Consider the following 19,692-nt stretch of genomic DNA (forward strand, 5'->3'; position numbering starts at 1 on the left):
AGGCTTCAAGTCTGGTGTGGATGATCAGGGAGATTTCAGGAACAGCCAAACAGAGAACATTTCCACAGGAAATAGCGGTAAAGCCCCACTTCTTCTATATCCTCCTCTGCTTGCCCTTCCCTCCCTTTCCAGAACAGGTGGTAGCAGCAGCCTCCGGTTCATATTGATGTGTAGCATCTCCTGATAAAGACTGAAAATGTCACAAAAGAAGGTGCCTAAATCACTTTATGAGGGAGGGGATAGGCCAGGCCACCTCTGGAGGAATCACACTCCTCTGCACCAACAAGGTGGGTGTTCCTGGGAATCTCAGGTGCCACAGCACAGTGATACTTGTGTTCAGGGAGCTGGTCAAGTGACCCATCTCCTGTTCTGTAATGGTGTCTGAGTTTGCTCAGGTCACCCCTGACTTGAGCCCCATCCACTGCTGGGTGTTCTCCAGAATCCTGCCTTCAGGAACAAAGTCCCAGGAGACCTTGGTGGTGAAGATGGAGGCAAAGAAGCCATGAAGTACCCCAGTCCTGTCTGATTCTACTCTTAGGAAGTTCAGCGGCAGTCCCACGATCACCCTGTCTATTCTCTTACTGTAAGGAAGCTGTATCAGCACATCTTACTGTGCTTCCCCTTCGGGTATCAAGTCCAGGGCAGCTTTGGCATCATCCCCACATCCATGGACAAGGTTTCTAAATTCCTCCTTTGCAGCTTCCCCTGCTCCCACCTCCTGTGTGCTGCCTTTGTGCCCTGGAGCTCCATCAGTTCAGACAAGCAGCCTCATGACATAAATGCTTCTTTTCATGGGTACTTGCAGAGATCATTCTTGAGCTTGGAGCAGGCTGTCCTGTAAGGCTTCTCATGTCTCCTGAGCTCCTTCACCCTGCAGACCGACTTCCATGTCACCACGTCGCCCACCAGCCCCCAGTACGTCAAAGTCTTCTCCTCTGGAGCCCACCAGCCTGTGCTCTGCTGCTGGCCTTCCTCCCTCCCCTCTGGTGCCTGGGACCCCACTGTGTCATGGTCACAACAACCAAGGTGGACACTGATGTTCACATCCCTCACCAGGGTTTCCTTGTTTCCCAGTTCCAGATCCAGGTGAAGATCACCCTCACTGGCCCACAAGGCAGCTCTGTCGAGCAGTTGGCCCAAGATCCTTTGGACTGTTGGCACCTGCCACTTCGCCAGGCCAGTGAATGTCAGGGCAAGTACAGGAGTTTGACCGATGTCAGACAGAGCCGATTTCAGCTGGCTCCAAGATGGATCCACTCCTTCCCAAATTTGAGCCACTCAGTGATGCTGGCAGCACCTCTGGGATATTGTAGTTGAGAAAGGGTGAAAAACGCTGCACAACAGCAGGTGGGAGAGAGGAGGGAGGAAATGTGAGAGAAAAGCACTGCAGACACCAAGGTCATATCCCATAGGACCCAAGCAGGTCCCTCAGCAGGCCAGAGCTTGCTCTCCTGAAATCCTGCTCTTGGCCTTGTGATCATCTCCCAGGAGCCTCAGCTCCACTTTCCCATCCCTGACTGTTCCATCCTGACCAACTCTTTGTGGTTTGTAAGTGTGAAGTCCCACAGGGCACCTCACCTCACTGACTCCTCAGTCACCCGTGTCAGGAAGATGATGTCAATGAGCTCCAACCCCTCCTGGATGGCTGGTACCTTGCAGAGACTGGGATGTCTAAGGTCTGCCACAAGGACACGGCCCTGGAAACATGAGGCTTCTTTCATTTGTCTGAACGAGGCCTCATCTAATTCCTCTTCCTGATCAGGGATCCTGTAGTTGATGTCCAGTCACCACAACACTGCCCATGTTGTTCTGCCCTCTCATGCTGACTCCTCAGCCTTCAGCTGACATTGTCTGTCCCCAGGCACAACTTCACGCATCTGGTATTTACCATCAGATAACTCTGAATTTTGACAAGATGAAGAAATAATGGCCCAAAGTGCAGCTGGGGAGGTCCAGGCTGGAGATGAGCAGGAAGGAATGTGACTGGAAGGGCAGTGCTGTGGTGGAGCAGGTCAGCAGAGGGAGTCTGCATCAGCCCAAGGCTTTGTGCTTCAAGGAACAGCTGGGGAGGATGCAGAGATCTCAGCAAAGGGAGGAAGATGCTCAGACAAGAGCAAGGTGGGGCAGCAGGGGGGATGTCTGCAGCCTGCAGGGAGAGAGGTGCAGGGGATGCCACAGCACAGGACAGGCTGTGGTGGAGATGATCACGGGATGTAAAGAGGCTGAAAGCCCCAACAGACATGAGCTCCTTCTCCCCTTGGCTATGGCTGTTGTCTGCACCTCTGATGCCTGTGAGGAGACACCTTGTCCTTCCAGCACAGGGGCCTCATGGCCTCCTTGTCCCCAGCCAGGAACCTGGGAGCTGTGGGACCATAGTCCTGCCCTTGGCCTTGCACAGTCCCACATCACACTGTCCAGGAAGGGCCCTGGGCAACGTGGGAGGGACAGGATCTGACTTCTCAGGGCTGGGAGTCAGGGTTTGGCCCTTTGGTTAATGAAACACATCCAGGTTTACTCAGCATCAGAGCCACCTTTCACATGCTTACCCTTTGTTCTGCTTCAAGTTTTCTGTCCCAGCTGCCCTGGGGATGGTTTCTCAGTTGTGTCCCTCAGTGGGATTCATTAACATTACAAGAAACTTTGAAGTTTAGATCTGAGTTTGACTTCTTCAACTTGCCCTCAGGGTCTGAGGTCCATGGACTCAGCACCAAAGCTACCAGAGGGGTCATTAAAGCGCCTTGGGCTGCTCCTGTGCTGCTGAGCTGGGCTGGGCTCCTGGGACAGAGGGAGCTCCTGGCAAGCGGCAGCGCTGCAGAGAGACAGCTCTGCCCAGGAGCAGCTCCTCTGCACACGCAGCAGGGCTGGGGGCTCTGCCTGCAGATCTCAGGGAGACGAGCAAGGCAGAGAGAGATTAAAGGTGGTCAGGATTGGGAGGATGACTGAGAGCTCACTGGAGGAGAAACCTTTGCAGCCCTTGCCATGGTAAGTCTCTGGGTGCAGGGCAATGCAGCTGTAGCTCCTGGAGGCATCTCCTAAACCTGGCACAGGCACAGCTGGTGGGATCTGTAAGGTGGGGGATCTTGCACCTCAATGTTGAACAGCTGTGAAGCCGGGTGAGCACCCAGGGGTGCCCAGGGCTGTCCTGCAGAGCAGGGTCCCTGCACCCCAGGGCTGTGCCGGGACAGGGACTCTGCCGCCTGCCAGGGTCAGCGCTCAGCCTGCCGGGGAGATCCCATGGCAGCAGCTGTGGGTGGAAGGAGCGACCCCCGGCAGGGCAGGCAGGGAGCTTGTGGGGTTGGAGGGTGCTGTGTGGGTCAGGGCTGCTCAGAGCTCCAGATCAACCCCACAGACATGGCAGAGGGTCCTTCTGAACAAGGACATCAAGACAGGAACAGCTGCAAGGGAAGGAGTCTGTGCTTTCAGTTTTCCACTCTTGGTTGTCTGGGTGTGCAGTGGGAGATGGGGATTTATTTCTCTCTTTGGAGAAGACACTGAGACCCCAGTTCTCGTTAGGACTTGTCTGAGCTGCTCCTGAGCCCCTGCACACACAGAGCTGCCCCTGGGCAGTGCCAGGCGGTGTGAGCAGGACAGAGCTGAGCACACAGCGGGTGGGACGGGGTCTGTGACACGGACAGGGAGCAGACCCAGGGACAGAGACACAGCTGCAGGAGCACAGGCATGGGCAGGAAGAGTTAACTGCTACCAGAAATGCTGGGGACAGGATTTAGGAACCTCTCTCACATCCCCTGCAGTGCAGACACATTTCCCAGTGCAACCCCTGGTCTCCTCTCCTCTCCATCAGAGCCTCTGCCCCGAAGCCATGGGGTCCAGGTCCTGAGTCTCCACCTCAGCAGCTGGACCTCCAGGGGAAGGGTTCCTGGAACGTGGAACACAAAAAAGGTGCTAAAAGTACTTGCTCTACAGTGTCATTTCATGAGTGGCAGCAGCACAGTCGGGTAAGGAGAAGGTTCCACAGCATGCCCGTCTGCCTTTCTGTCCTTGCTTTATTTCTCAGAAGCACTGCAGTGTTCTTCCCTGTTTCTCCACCTGTTCCTGGAGCTCTTGCTCTCTGGGGTTGGGGTGGGACATGCAGCTGAAATATTCCCATGGTATGCATGGTCTTAGGAGCAAAGCACCGTGACTCAGCCTAAGGAGATCTGCCGCTTATTCTTTTGTACTGCCAGCAGATTGTGGAAGTAGAGTATAAAACCCATCCTTATGGAGAGATCTGTGCATTTTAGGCTTAGTCTAAGTAAGTGGGACCGGCGGGCAAGGACTGAACCGGAACGGCGGGGCGGTTGGTCCTACGCAGGGACAGGAGCTGGACGCGACCGAGCGAGCCTCTCGCGGGTGGCTGCGGGACAGTGTACGCGACTCTACGAGTCGAGCTTTTCGACCCTCGCGATCCGTGCACACGCTCGGCGAGTCCGTGTCTGGAGTTTCGGGGCTCGCGCGTGGCGTGGGGATGCGGGTTTCGTGGCGGTGTTTTTTTTTTTTTTGGTGGGGGTTTATTTCGGCAGGGGCGGCGGGGTCGTGGTGGTGTCGTCGTGCCCCCCACCCGCACCTGCCGCCGCCGCCGCCGTATAATTTCACTTCGTGTTCCGGCTCAGACTGCACGGCGAGCACAAACACCCCCCCCCCGCCCGCACCCCAGAGCGCGGTCTCTCCCGCCCTCGCCTTGCCCCCCGCCCCCTCCGGCCCACCCGCGGGAAGGGCCGGAGGGGGTCGGCAACTGCGCGCGCCGCGCATGCGCGCTCTCCCCGCCGCCCGGCAACCGGCCCCCTGCCCCCCGCCAGGTGCCCAACGGTCAGTCGCTCGGAGTCAAGCCCGTCGGGCGGGCGGTCGCGGGGAGGCCAGCGCGGGAGCGTCTTGCCGATCGGCCGAGGAACCCCGCGCGCGGGTAGGCAGGGAGGCAGGCGGGCCGGGACGGGGAGACGGGGACGGGGACGCGGTGTCTCTATGCCTCCCCGGGGGGAGGCAAAGCCGCTGGCGGGGTCGGTTTCTTCTTCAGCCCGCGGCCGGGGCGGGCAGCGGGCCGAGGGACCGAGCGAGCGAGCCACCGAGGAAGAAGCGCGGGAGGCGGCAGCACGGGCAGGTGAGGGGGTTAGGCCTCCGACAGCGGGGCTGAGAAACCGCGGGACGCCCGCGTGCCCCCCCCCCCCCGCGCCGTCCACCCCCCCCCCCCCCCGCGCCGTCCACCACCCCCCCCCCGCGCCGTCCACCCCCCCCCGCCGTCCACCCCCCCCCCGCCGTCCACCCCGGGCACGGAGCCGGCAGGGACGCCCCGGCTTCCCGGGGGGAGGCGAACTCGCTGGCGAAAGGCCGGGGCGGGGGGTGGGGAGGAACTCTGGGCGGGGATGGGCGGCCGGGCTCGCTGCGGCGGACTGGGGCGGGCAGGCGGTGGTTGGGGCCGGGGAAGGCCGCCGCCTGTGCTCTCATTGCCCCTCCTGGTACAGTGTTATTTGGAGCACAGAGTTTAGGGGATGGACAGTGAGCAATGAACGGTTATAGAGTTGCAAAGAAAAATGACCCTATCTAAAGGACAGTCTCTCCCAGGATGTGAGTCTCTGCAGTGCAACCCTTTGCTAATTGCAAGGCAGAGAGCAGATGATTCAGTAAGTGGGGTTTATGGATCACAAATAGACATTAGTAGAAAAGATGCCCTGGGAAGGTTCAACATATATGGAGGTACAAATGCCTGGGTAGAATGGATCAAATATATGGTGCAAAGCCTAAACGAGCAATTGCTATGCCTGTGCGGCAGGAAGGCCTGTGGCCCAAGTGGTACCCTTCCCTCTGGGGTGGAGCGAAGATTGACAGGGGATGGAGTGCGTCTTAGCCTTATGCCAAGACTCTACGGCATGGAGAAATAAGTCGTGTCATACTCTCTCCCTACTGTTTCCAGCTTTGCAGGGAAAAATATCAAAATCCCCCTGGCATTTTCAGGAATAATTGAAAATCATACTGCCTGTCTCTCACGACGCGGCAGGAATGATACCAAGTTCCTAGGAACATGAGTAGGTGTGCAGAGACACGGGAAGTTGGTCCTCATATGTCCTCAAATGCTTCTTGAGTGGATCTTTGGTGGTACTGTGGGAAGGTGACACTTCATTCCATTTTATCCCCCACTGGGAAGGTACCTGTGACGTCGTACAACTGGAAATTCCTTTTACCCTGGCATTTGAACCCTGTGATCCATCAGGGCAACAGAAAAAGGAGTTGAGGGCTTTCCTCTGATGACAGGGTTTATTTCAATTAGATTGGGGTCCCCAGAGGAGTCCCCAAGGAACACAAAGCAAGAAGTCAAGTTAGCTGCGGGTTCTGAGTCCTTTTTGTTTTGGTAGGTAACTACAAACAAGAATGTAGACGGGATAAATAACATTTATTTATAAGTTATACTAGACAAGCAGTTAAATGAATCACCAAACAATTAGATGCTACTAGTAGAATGGCATGGGAAAATAACATGGTCCCAGATAGGATGTTGGCAGAAAAAGGTGATATATGTCTAACCACAGCTTCAGCAGAAGAATTGGCTGAGAATTCAGGTGTAGATAGTCCACTCATGGGATTGTTAGAATCTTGGTTTGGAATATTGAGAGAAATTACGTCTTTAATCGAAGTAACAGAAGCACTGATTTCTATAGCGTGCTACATCATTGCGTGTCTGCGAGGACTTGTTCAACACCTTATTGGACAGCTCTATCAAAGCAAGTGCCTTTAGGGCCACTGCCATGCTCAGATAAAATGATCCTGCTAAAAGAAGGGGGGTGGTGCTGGCAGTGTGGGACAACAGCCTGCGTGCTTCAGGGTGGGGGCAGCGGCTGGTTCTGTAGTTAACAAAACAAGAAAAAGGCCCCTCCCGTCATGGGGTTGAAGTTTCTTCTGTCCAGGTTTTCATTAGTGTTGCCCCCATATCTACCAAAAATTCTACGTGTTTGTTCTTTTGGGTTTCTTCTTCCCAATGCGGGAAGCACCACCCAGGCTGGTCCCCCAGAAGGACCAAAAGGTGACTGTGAAAAACAGAGTTTTCCAGGTTGCGCCCGGGTTACCCTCCGTGGTGTTTCGCAGGCTTTCTTCACTCTAGAATGGCGAATCCAGGCATTCTGTTCTCTGATATTGGTAGCAGTCAGGGGGTCTTGAAATGGACCTTCCTATTATGGTTTCAAAGTTTTCTGCAAAAGACTTCACATACTCGTCAGTAAAATGTGGCCCTCAATCAGAGGATCTAACAGCTGGGCCTCCAAGCCTTGGTATTATTTTGTGTATCAGTGTTGTAGTCACCTCCTAAGCTTTTGCTGTCCTGGTAGGGAACGCTTCTGGCCAACCTGAAAAAACATCAGTTAATACCAACAAATATCGGTACCCCCCTTTTCCTGGGAGTTCTGAACAATCAGTTTGCCATTGTGGTCCAGGCCCATTCCCTTTCCCCATTTGACCCATTTCTAGCTTGGGCATATTTTTGGGATTAGTCTGGAGGCAAAGATCACACCGCTGTCACCTCTTCCACAGTGACAGACAAATCTCTAGCTCCTGTCTCCCTAATCAAATGTTTGCGTAGTGGTTCTAGTCCCCAAGGCCCCTTCTTCTGCTCTTCCCTTCCTAAAGGCCAAACCAGGTGGGAGAAAGCCCCGCTGTGTTTGCTTTTTCAGGAGAAAAATAAGTGCTAAAAAGGCACTTTGGGGGTGCCCAGGTGGATCCAGTGGTATCCAGACCCCCCCCAGAGGGAGCATCCCCCAGCACCCCCAAGTCCTTCGCAGGGCTGCTCTCAGGCCCTCCATCCCCAGCTTGTGTTGATACCCGTGGTTGCCCGGGGCAGCTGCGTCTCCCAGGCGAGCTGGGTCCCGCCCCGGCCCGCCCCCGGCTCCTCGCAGTGTCCCTTCCCCCGGGCAACGCGGCTCTTCCCCGCCAACACCCGCCGGTGCCGGCCGGATGGAGCAGGCGGTGGAGCCGGTGCCCGGCGCCGAGCGGCTGTGCCGGTGCGCGGCGCGGGGGCTGGGGGTGCCGGCGGAGCGCTGGGAGCGCTGGGCAGGCGGGGAGGCGGCGGGGCCGCTGCTGCGGAGCTTCCTGGCGGGGCCGGCGGGGCCGGCGCTGCTGCTCTGGCGGGGCCCGGCCGGGGAGCTGGAGCTGGGGCCGCCCCCGCCGCCCCCCGCCGCCCGCCGCAAGGGGCTGTTCTTCCTGCGGGCCCCCGGCGCCGGCCCCGGGGAGCTGCTCTGCGGGGACCTGCCCGCCGATGCCCTGCGGCACTTTGCCGCCCTCGTGGAGGAGGTGAGGATGAGGGGCCACGGGGGCAGGCTCAACATGAGGAGAAATTTGTTTGCTGGGAGATGGCAGAGCCTGGCCCAGGCTGCCCAGGGCGGGTGTGGAGTCTCCTTCTCTGAGACATTGAAACTCGCCTGGACCCACCTGTGTGATCTGCTCTGTGACCCTGCGTGAGCAGGGCTTGGACTGGGGGATCTGCAGAGATCCCTTCAACCTAACCAGGCTGGGATCCTGTGAGGCCTGGGCAGCCCCGGAGGTGCAGAGGGAGCCCTGGCACCCATGAGTACCGGGTGCCCCTCGCACATGGCAGCGGGGAAGGTGTCCCCTCCTACAGACAGGCTCCTTGGCCTCCCTCCCTTCTCTGCTGATGCACTTGTACCCTTAACTCTGCCCTTTGCAGTACCATGGACGGCTTTAGAACTCATATAAACCACCTGAATGCTGATCCACATCAGCTCTGTCTATCAGTGGGGTCCTTGTGGGACTGATGTACCCACAGGTGCTGGAGGGGACATCTGCAGGTCACCTACTCCAAACCCCTGCTCAAGCAGGGCCATCCAGAGCCAGTTGCCCAGGGCCATGTCCAGGTAGCTCTTCATTATCTCTAAGGATGGAGACTTCACAACCTCTTTGAGCAACCTGGGCCAGTGCTCGATTACTCTCCTAGTGAAAAAGTGTTTTGTGATGTTCAGGAGCCTCCTGTAGCTCAGTGTCGGGTTATCTCAGGTGGGCTGATGTTTTCTTAAAGAGATCGTCAAGAGGTTCGAGTGCTTTTGCTTTGCTGTGTTATTAGCCTGAACTAGACAATGTTGTTTCGGTTTATTCCTGATGGCTCCTCACCGGGAGAAGTCTCAGGAATGAGGCTGTAATGGGAAAGCAGAGGAGCTGCTGGATTTGAGAAGCTCTGATCATGATGTTTGGTATATTAAGATGGTGACTGATAGATTGGATTCCCAAGAGCAGGCTGCCAGACTGGTTATCCTGGTTTTGTGAGAAAACACATTATTTATACGGGGAGCTTTTGTTTTGATGAGCCCCGTGGTCTTGCGAAGTCTGCACAAACAGTGGTTTTGCATCACGGCTGGCCAATAGCATTGCAAGCACCGTCTGCTATGGGTAGATGGTGGGGTAGGAACACTTTGGCAGATCCTGTTAAATCCTGTTTTCTGAATGCCTTTGGGAGCCGGGATTGTGCGTCCCAGCTGCGTGTTTGCAGGCTTTGCTCTCCCCTGTGCAGACATGCAGTATTTCTGCAGGGAGCAGATTGTGCCTGGTTTTCATCCTATTTTCCTCTCAAGCTTCACTTGAAGGCAAAAGCAGCGGTGGTGCTGGGTCAGGCAGATGGGGTGGGTCTGCGTGAAGGTGAAAAAGGTCTTGAATTTCCTGGGGTTGGGGTCGTGTGTTCCTCTGCCCACACTTTGTCTTTATTCGGTGAGGGGTCACAGCTGGTGACCTTGTCCACTTGTTGCTTCACTCCTGCGGTGCCGAAGGGAACACACCTGCTCTGTGGGCTGGGGCTTCATCCTGAGTCCAGTTATCATTTTAACAGTCAGAAAGAAAATGAATGGCTGTCATTTGCCTGGTTACAACATCACTGGCATTAGCAGTCCACATGCTTTAAGTAATAGAGACACATCTTGCTAATAATGCAGCTAAAACTGCTGAAGGTGAACTCGTCAGCACCTGCCCGTGTGTTCCCTGGGGTTGTGCTCCCCCTTCCCACGGCTCCCTGGGCACGAAGGTGGCTGGTCGGGTCTTCTTCGGGTCTACAGAGCCAGCCACAGTTCCAAAGAGTCTTCAGCATCCTGGGACAGCACCATGGAGGTGCTGAGCTGCTTTATTCCGTTTCAATTTTATGTCCATTTGCAGCTATTTTTATGCCTTTAGTCACCTCCCCCCCCTCCCCTACCCCCACCCTGAGTCCAGTAACACAAAGGGCTGTTGTTTGTCACTAGGGACAACCTGGCTTTGTTAGGCTGTTGCCACAGGCTGGTCCCAGTGCAGAGCCAGCCAGGATAGGTGACAGACACGGTGTTGCTGTCACAGCTCAAACAAGCCAAAAGCAGCTCAAATCTGGGCAAACCCCGACCAGCCCCACAACCCCATGCTGCCGGGTCAGTAAAAGTGCTGATAAAGGCAAAGCTCCTGTTTGGTGGGCTGCAGCTGGGACCTGGGGGACCCTCAGCACCAGTGTATCCCAGGGGGTACCAGCAGACCTTCCCTTGCAGCACACTGAGCTCAGCCCAGCCCTGGCAGGCTCAAAGGGCAGCCTGACGGCTGTGCCCATGGGCAGGGACATGGGGACCAAGCACCGGGGACAGTTGTGAGGGCAAGGGACAGCAGCCCATGGGGCCATCTCCAGTTGCGGGCTTGAAAGGCTGGGAGAGCCTGGGGATGGGGCTGCTCACTTTGCCTACTGGCTTCCACCCTCCTTGGCTGCTTGGATTTGGGGAAAAGGGTGTTCTGCTGTGTAAAGTGGGCCTGTAGAGATGCCCATTCATCATCAGCTGCCTCTATTTCACATGGGAACTGCTTGAGACAGCAATGAATATGGGTCTCCAGGCTTGGCCAAGCACAGACCTCAGAGCCTGGTGGCCCGTCCGTCTCCTGCTGCACTTTTTTCTCCATTGGTCTTCCGTGACTCCCGCTGTAGGTGATCGTGCCCATCCTAACGAACAAGAAGAACCATCAGGGCTGGCCACAAGTGGTGTCGCAAGACATCGTGCGTCATGTCCACAACCTCAAAAGTACCATTTTCACAGTTGTTGGCCAAGTAGACGGCAAGACCTTGCTGCCTCTCCCAGCTGGCTCAGAGGGAATTGAGGACATTGATCTGGAAAATGAGAAATCGTGAGTACCACCCCAAAATAACAGGTTCTGGAAGGTCCAGAGAAGCAGATGCGTTTGTACATCAAGTTGTCATCGTGTCTGGGCTGCGTGCGTGCCCCTGTGGAACCCCAGGAGATGTGTGGGTGCAGTGGAATGAATCACTCCTCAGACAGGACGTGGTGCGGGTGGGATTTTGTGAGAAGTTACTGCTTCCAAGGCAGTGGGCTGACCTGTCCTCAGCTTCCCAGCCCACTTGGTGGTGTTTCTTGCTGAATTAAGTGAGTTAATGACTGCAGGGATGTAGAATATTTTGAGGGAGAATGGTATGGGGAGAGAGAATCTTGCTGGATGTGTGAGTCTCCAGGTCAGATCCTGAACCTGAATGGATCTGATGTGACAATGACTGGCTGTGCAGAGAGGTGGCGACTGGCTCTTCATTTCCACCATTCACTTTATGAACAGTGTTGTTGCCCACACTGCTGCAGACATTCAGCCGTTTTCTCCAGAGTGTAATTCCTATATTAAACCAGTGACAAAATCTTATGGGGTTTGATTGTTTTGTGGTTTTGAAATGTGAAACCCTGTAAAATCCAGCTGCCCACACGGCCATTGGAAGTAGATCCAACTGAGCAATGCACATCAACAAAGTTAATCACGTACTCTGTTTACTACAGCATGGAACGGATAGATAAATCTCTGGTGTATGCCATGGAGTCGGCCATCATAGACTGGAGCCACCAGATCCAGGAGGCACTGAAGAAAGAGTCTTCAGAGCCTCTCCTGCAAGGCAGCAATCCGAACCCGAAGGTGGAGCTGGAGTTCTGGAAGAACAGGTACCCAGAGCAGCCTGGCCAGTGCACGGTGCCCTGTGGTGCTGGTTTTGTGTAGAGGGAGAGTGCTGGTGGTGGAGCTGCTAATTCCATGAGTTGAGAAGAACAGGCCACTTGGGGTTCATGTAGGCTTCAACTAAGGAAAATTGCTCCCGCACAGAAAATCATCATGATCTGCAAAGTGCCTGGGAGGTCACTGGGCAGCTGGCTGTGTTTTAACTTAGCCCCACCACAGGGGCTACACCTCAAGGGACTTTTTTCAGAAATGCCCTTTACAGAATCCCAGGCTGGTTGGGCTGAAGGGACCTCTGCAGATCCCCAGTCCAAGCCCTGCTCACGCAGGGTCACAGAGCAGATCACACAGGTGGGTCCAGGCGGGTTCGAATGTCTCAGAGAAGGAGACTCCACACCCGCTCTGGGCGCTCTTTCGTCACTGTTCACTAGGAGCCATCCACAGGAGTAATTGCTGATGGACACCTGCTGGGGGCTGTCTGGAAATGGTGCATCTCAGCTGGCTGCTGTTCATCTGTCAGGGCCAGAGGGGCTTTAGATGCTCAGGAGCCTGGGAGTGGTATTTCCTCCTGCCCTTTGAAAACCTTTGTGCTGTACTGGTTCAGGCTGACTCGGGGCAAAGCCCTGCTGGCTGGAGAGCTGTTGCTAATGCCTGCAGAAACACGATGGCTTTTTTTCAGCGATGTTCTGTCAGTAGCAGAGCTGCTGTCATGCTGAACTCAGCACTTTCTGTCCTGTAGGGTTTGTCTGTGCCTCATGCAGCTTTCTCCCATTTCCACAGTCCATGTGTAGCTGGAGGAAGCCCTGAATCAGGCCCAGGGGAAACAGATGATGTTGGGGGACAGCTGATGGCCCAGTGTAGGTGGGTAACATGGCCACCAGCATCCTGGTGTGCATCAAGAACAGTGTGGCCAGCAGGCCCAGGGCAATGACTGTCCCACTGTACTCAGCGCTGGGGAAGCCAAACCTCAAATCAGTTTTGGGCCCCTCAGGCCAAGAAAGACCTTGAGGTAGTGGAGTGAGTTGAGAGAAGGGAATGGAGCTGGTGAGGGGCTGGAGCACAAGTGTGATGGGAGTGGCTGAGGGACCTGGGGGGTTCAGCTGGAGAACAGGAGCTGAGGGGAGACCTTCTGATCTCTGCACTGCCTGAAAGGAGCTTGGAGCCAGGGGGGGTCGGGCTCTGCTCCCCAGGAACAAGCGCCAGGATGAGAGGAAACGGCCTCAAGTTGCACCAGGGGAGGCTGAGGTTGGATATTAGGAAACATTTCTTCCCAGAAGGGGTTGTGAAGCATTGGAACAGGCTGCCCAGGGCAGTGCTGGAGTCACCATTCCTGGAGGGGTTGAACAGTCACAGAGATGACATTCTCAGGGACACGGGGCAGTGCCAGGGGTTAGGTTATGGTTGGACTCGATGATCTTGAGGGTCTCTTCCAACCAACTGATTCTGTGATTCTGTGTCTCGGTTGCTGTAGGTGTGATGACCTGGAATGCATTTACAACCAGCTGACAACGAGGAAGGTCAGGAACATGATGGAGCTGCTGGAGAGAGTTGAGAGCAGCTACATCCCAGCCTTCAAAACCATGCTAATGGATGTTGAGGCAGGTGAGATGCTGGGGCAACTTTACCACAGTGCTGGCTTCTGGCCTTTCTTCATGGCCTGGTGTGACTGATTTCAAGCCAAATCTTTCTAGTTTGTGAATTGAGACTGGGCTGCTTGTGCTTGAGTCTAGGCTTTTGTTTCCAGGCTGGGACAAGCTCCATCGCTGGTCTGTTGAGCCAGACTCTTGCCAAAGTTCAGGGTGAATGGGTTTGGGAATTTATTCTGCTGTAATAAAGTGTTTGCATTACTCTAACAGGACTCACCTCAACTTCCACCAGCTCCTCTGGTGTTATTATGCAGGAACGGGAGTTCAGACTAAGAGGACAGATCTTGTACCTAAGACTGCTTTGTTAGAGCGCTGCTTCTCAGGCTTTGGCCACTGCAGCCCGAATTTCCTTGCTTTGCTTTGCTTAGGGGAGTTGAGCGCAGCCCAAGGAAATATTGCAAATCCCTGTCTGTAGTGAAAAACAGTGTAGTCCTGCTGGTCTGTCCCTGCAGACCAACACAGCTGGACATCCATGTCCAACCCAGCTGCTCTCTGGCACAATGAAACCATCCAGACTGTGTTAGCTGTGCACGTGCTGGCAGAAAACACTGTTCTTCACCACTTCACGTGCAAACATTGAATCTCTTAAGGATCTGTGTCACACTCTGCATTGTGCAGTTTAGATGGGCTGGAGAAACACCCCTTATATAAGGAGCCAAGGGTTCATTGTTAAACTAATTAATACTTTAAGGGTTTAATCAAAATACAACAAATATTTGGTTTTAATCCGGCTACAGCGATACTAACCCTAATTGGATAATTTGGACTATAATTGTTAATTTCCATTACAGCGCAGTTCAGATTTGTGTGCACCTGCTTTTAAGTCTCTGCCCCTTTCCCTGGCATTGTACTGGTGTGGCTGCTGTTGGTGGATTTGCTGGGAGGGTGATGCTGATAGTGGGAGTCTCTTCTTCCTTGGTCTTGGGCCTTAGGGGTTATTTTTGCATGCATTCAAGCACTTCTGTCACTTCTTGTTGGTCCACAGGTTTAATTGCACAACGATCTGGTTTTATTAATGCTTGCGCTCTGGGGTAATTCTTCAGGGTAAAACCACACAGCTGTACAGAGCTAAGCTAAAGCTTTCGACGAGTCAGACATCAGTTGCTTTACTGTTGACAGGTTTTCTATTACAGTCAGGACTAGTGGGGCCGTCGTCATCTGCCCACTGGACAAGGAGTTGCTTGAGCCAAAACTGAGCTAAAAAGGGCTCAGGCCAAGGCTGTACAGCCTGTCGTGCTGTACAGCAAGGCCATGGCTCACAGCCATGGCAGCACTGTATTTTTGGTGCTGTTGGGCAAATTCCGTGTGACTTTTTAGCAGTTGTGGACTCAGGCTCTCCACGAAGCCCTGTCCCAGCTCCCTGTCCCCTGCCATCACATCAGCTTATTTCTGTTCTGGTTACTGCCGCAGGTGAGTGATGTTCACGAGTGAGTGACCTGCAGCACACAGGTGGCTGAGGGTGCTCAGTGCTTGTCAGGACAGTTTCTTTTCCCAGGCACTTTTCCATGTGGTGAGGCCAGCACCTAGCTGGGAACCCAGCACACCGCAGCTGGGTGGTTCTTACCGCTTCTCACGTCTCTCAACACAGCTTTGACTGAAGCTCAGGACGTTCACCTGCACCTGACACCCCTCAAGCGCCGCTTGGAAGACGTAGAGAGGGTTGAGTTCAGCGAGGTGAAGCCTTTCCTGCTCCCCCTGCTCCACGTGGTGTGTTTGATCTGGGTCACCTCCAAGCACTACAACATGCCCGTGCGGATAGTGGTGCTGCTCCAGGAGATCTGCAACCTTCTCATTGAGCAGGTCTGTGGCTGTGATGCCTGTGTTTGCAGTCCCCTGTGTCCCCTCTCCCCTTCTTCCTATTGTCCTTCCCTGGAAAAGTGATTCTTTAGGCAACATTTAACTTAATAAACAGGTTCAAATGTGTTCAACACAAGAAGTCCTTGTTTTCCATGATGGCAGAAGTGACCTCTCAGGTGTGATTTTGCTCTTCCAGGCCCTGGTGTACCTGTCTCCAGAAGACCTTCTGAAAGGGGACATGGAGGAGAGCCTGGGCAAGGTGCGAATGGTGCTCGGTATCCTGAACATGTTCAAAGAGGCATTTGAGGAGAGAAGGGAAAAACTGCACATGTATTATGAACCAGGCCAAGAAGTGAGGGAGTGGGACTTCAGCTCCACGATGGTGTTTGCGAGGCTGGACACCTTCCTGAAGAGACTGGAGATGGTGGAGGTGAGACTCTGGTCTTGAAAAACATTGCAAACCGTCAGGAGAACTCTGTAGCCAGGAGATCACTTGCTGGCATCTTTCCTTTCTATAGCTTCACCTGATACCAGGGAATGGGGCCACTCTTTTGCTGTTAGGTCTCCTGTTACAGCGAGTCTAAGACTGTGTTTTACTATGTCCTGCTCAGTGCATATGTAAGCTGGTCAGGTTGATAGGTGTGTTTTTTGCTCTCAGGAGTCCCGTTGGACTCCTTGCTCCTGTTGGGGCAAGAAAAGGAGGATTACTGGAGGTGTGGTTTGCACAGCTGTAAATAAAGCAATGTAATCTCCCAGGTCTCCTGGTGCCATCAGAGACAGATTTAGGTTATGGTTGGACTCAATGATCTTAAGGGTCTCTTCCAACTGAAATGGTTCTATGATTCTATGACACCCTAGAGCTGGGTCCTGCCTGTCTTGGAGAGGCCAGATGGCAGGATCCCCTTGGCTGTGCCACGTGGGCCTGGGGAGGAGCAGGGACACGTTCCTCACCAGGTTGTCCCTTCGCATCCTCATAGTCCATCAAACTGGGGTGCTGTGGCTCAGGGGTGTCCCTGTTTGCCAGATCTGTCACCTGAGGCAGGGACATTGGGGTGTCATCCCTGAGCTCCCAGTGTGGCCAAGGGCTCCTTGAGCCACAGGAGATGTTCTGCAGAGAGCAGGTCTGAGTGTGAATGTGGGAGCTCCCTATGCTCTCCTTACCACATGGCTGTGTCTGGAGACCACAGACATACAGACACCATATGTACCTGTTATACAGACACTGTATATACCTCTTATACAGATACTGTATGTACCTCTTGTACAGACCTTGCATGTACCTGTTATCTCTCACGTGGCTAACCACACACATTCATCTGCTCTCCACACACATCCCAAATGAATTTCTTTGTTGATTGTTGCTGCGTTCTCAGTGTGTAGGGTTGGATGGCCAGTGTACAGGTTGCTGGTGTTTGCAGTTTTACTGCTTTAAATGTGCCATATACTTTTATGTGTTCCTTAATTAACTATGTTGAAAACTGTCATGGCTGGTGCCTATTTTAAAAGTATTCATAATGATGGTTTCCAGTAGGGTTTGATGTGAAATAAACCAAATTATGCTGGTCAGTGTAGAGAGGAATATAAATAGACACAGGAATAACTGCAGGTTATCATGAGGACAGTGTTGGTGACAGGTTTACTGGGACCCTGTAAAGGCTCTGGGGCACTGACTGCTGGGATTCCATGGATGCCATGGGCACACTGTGGATATGGGCTGCAGACAAAAGCCAGTGGGGAGGTTTTGAGCTGGGGCACTGTGCGTTTTGACCAGTGTCTGTTTCCTCCTTCCGTGGCTGTCCCACACTCCAGGGACAGTAGAAGCTGCAGTATCTGGAGTCAGAGGGAGAGCCTGCGGAGTGAGCTGTAAAACAATAATTAAAAGCATAGTGCACACCAGCCTGTTAATGAGGAAAACTGCTGCATCTCTCTCCGTCTCAATTTCCCCTCATCACTTCATTTCAAGCAACCTTGCAAGACAAAGCAAGGGACAACTGGTATTTCCACATTATTTTTTTGCCTTACTAGGTATTTGTTCAAGCGGATGTGCTGGTGTGTCGAAGTGAATATGAATGCATATGTGCATTTGTTTTCGAATTTTCATAAAAGCTGCAGTTACACTGGTGCATGGGTAGCCCATGAGCACGTGAAGAGGGAAGGATCCCTTTCCTTTGGTTCGTTGCACTGTTTCATATTACGTGTCTGTGGTAAAACCTGCTGCCCTGCTCGGGTGGCCCCAGGACAAGTGCAAGCAGAGAGTGGCCACCAGTACATTCCTGTGCACATTTCTCCTGGTCCTCTGAGACAATGGATGTTCAACCAGCCCTTACTTGGCCCTACCTAGGGAGACAGATGAGGTGGGATGGCAGCAGAGCTGCCCAGTGCTGCCACCACCACTGGGGGAGCGGGACATTTTCCCAAGAGGTGACACTGCCAGGCTGCAGAGGATGGGAAGGGAAGGGAAGGACCCGTGTGCCACCTCAGCAGAGAGGGCCAGCGGGGCAGGTGCTGCAACAGCCACTTGGACACGTGGAGGTTTGACTGCGCAGGAGCTTTGGACAGTTTGGGTACCTGTAAATATTAGAAATCTGTCCTTGGTTAATACCTATAAAATTGGGATTCTTAGCTATGCTGGATGACATATAAGAGTCTCATATCCTGCTTTGGATCTGTCCTTTAAATACACTTAAAAGCGATTTTACAGTTGTCATGGTATTTCTAGTGGCTGCAGCAGGTCTCACTGGGCAGGGACGTGTTATGAGCAGCCACTGATGCTCAGGACAGGCAGATCAGGCTCCCCCCTTCCCATCCCTGCCACCCAGCCTGAGCACCAGCGCTGTGCTTGGGAAGGTCCCTCAGCAAGTGCAACTCTGTCGTGACAACTGTTGTCATCTTCTTTTGTCAACATCATGACCTGTGTCTCCCTCCGTTGACTTTGAAGGATCTCCTGGCAACTTCCTTGGACTTGATGAAGCTGGAGAAAATTGAATTCAGTGGGATTAAAGGGAAGACCCTGGGCCAGCAGGTCCTGGACATGTATGAGGAATTCCAGGAGGCATACAAGGTGTTTTCAGAGCGAACCTATGACTGTCTTGACCTGACCAACACGGTAGGTGGGACCAGTTTGCGGGAACATCAGGAACATGTGCATGTTTCCAAAGCAGCAGTTTCCTGCTATCTTCTTCCCAGCTCTTTCCTCCTTTCATTATGATCTGATCTGGTACTGGAGGGAACAGGGAGCCGCTGGCCTTTCCTGCAGAGATTTGGGACTTCTTGCACGTCTATATCTAACATATCTTGCTAGATCAGCACCTTAGATCAGTGCAGCTGGGAAACTGGGATTTCCATGAGTTATGCACAAGCTTTTGCTGTACATGGTGCTTGCTGAGGTATAAGAGCTATACCAACACCCACATCTCTTTGCTTTCCTGCTCTTGGTATTTACCATGTTTCCCCAAAAATAAGACCTACCCCGAAAACAAGCTATAGCATGATTTTTCAGGATGCTTGAAATATGAACCCTATTCAAAAAATTAGCCCTAGTTACAGTTCATAAAAAAGTCAATTTAAATAGGGTCCAGGCAGCTATACATGTAAAAAAGTAAGCATCTTTTGCAGCAAAAATTAATATAAGACGCTGTCTTAGTTTTGGAAAAACAAGGTAGTTTGCCTGATGAGGGCCAACTCAGATCGTCTCTGGGATGTGTTCGCTCCTGCCTAGATGAACACATGGCATCTGGGGCTCTCAGAATTCAAGGATGCTCTATTTTATTATCAGTAGTGCTTTAATTAAAGGAATATTCCCAGCCCTCTGGGACCTGCCTGGTGTGGGGATGGGTGGCTCGTGCTTTGCTTCCTGCAGCTCCCAGTACATCTCTGCAGGGGGTGGCACGTCCCCAGTGTTTCTTGCTGGAAAGCTGCTTGCTCCATAGCACCCCTCCTTCAGCAGGGCAGGCACAGAGGAGAGGTGACAGTGGCTCTGCAGGAGGTGGCTTGGGTTTGGTGACCCCATGGCCATTTGTGTGACTCTGAGTCATGTTTGTTCTTTCAGTGCTCTAGTTTTGCACCCTCTGCCACTGCTGGAGCCGTTTTTTTTAGCTAAAACATGGCATCTGGATCTGCTGGAGCTCAGCAGTAGCAATAGTAAAAGCTATTTCCTTGCACTTTGTCCTTTGGAAAAGAGACACATGACCTCATTTTTAGTGGTTTTGTCCAAGCTAGAACAGAAGGACTGTCACGGACTGTCAAGTTCAGTCTTTGATTTGGACTCTTTTACGTGTAGGAAAACAAATATAGATGTTACTCTTGAAGTTCAAAG

At 53.3% G+C, this 19,692-nt stretch overlaps 1 protein-coding gene across 1 annotated transcript in view; it reads left to right on the forward strand.

Annotated features, from left to right (window-relative positions):
* LOC139825463 (dynein axonemal heavy chain 9-like) overlaps positions 1-19,692 on the forward strand; it is a 56,734-nt gene that overhangs the window by 6,568 nt on the left and 30,474 nt on the right. Inside the window, exons 2-8 of the mRNA XM_071817749.1 lie at positions 8,167-8,268; positions 10,916-11,112; positions 11,766-11,924; positions 13,406-13,536; positions 15,169-15,380; positions 15,574-15,807; positions 18,316-18,483. Coding sequence (XP_071673850.1) covers positions 8,167-8,268; positions 10,916-11,112; positions 11,766-11,924; positions 13,406-13,536; positions 15,169-15,380; positions 15,574-15,807; positions 18,316-18,483 — 1,203 coding nt within the window. The remainder of the gene's footprint in view (positions 1-8,166; positions 8,269-10,915; positions 11,113-11,765; positions 11,925-13,405; positions 13,537-15,168; positions 15,381-15,573; positions 15,808-18,315; positions 18,484-19,692) is intronic.

This window comes from Patagioenas fasciata, chromosome 21 (genome assembly GCF_037038585.1).
Source record: "Patagioenas fasciata isolate bPatFas1 chromosome 21, bPatFas1.hap1, whole genome shotgun sequence".
NCBI classification, from domain to species: domain Eukaryota; kingdom Metazoa; phylum Chordata; class Aves; order Columbiformes; family Columbidae; genus Patagioenas; species Patagioenas fasciata.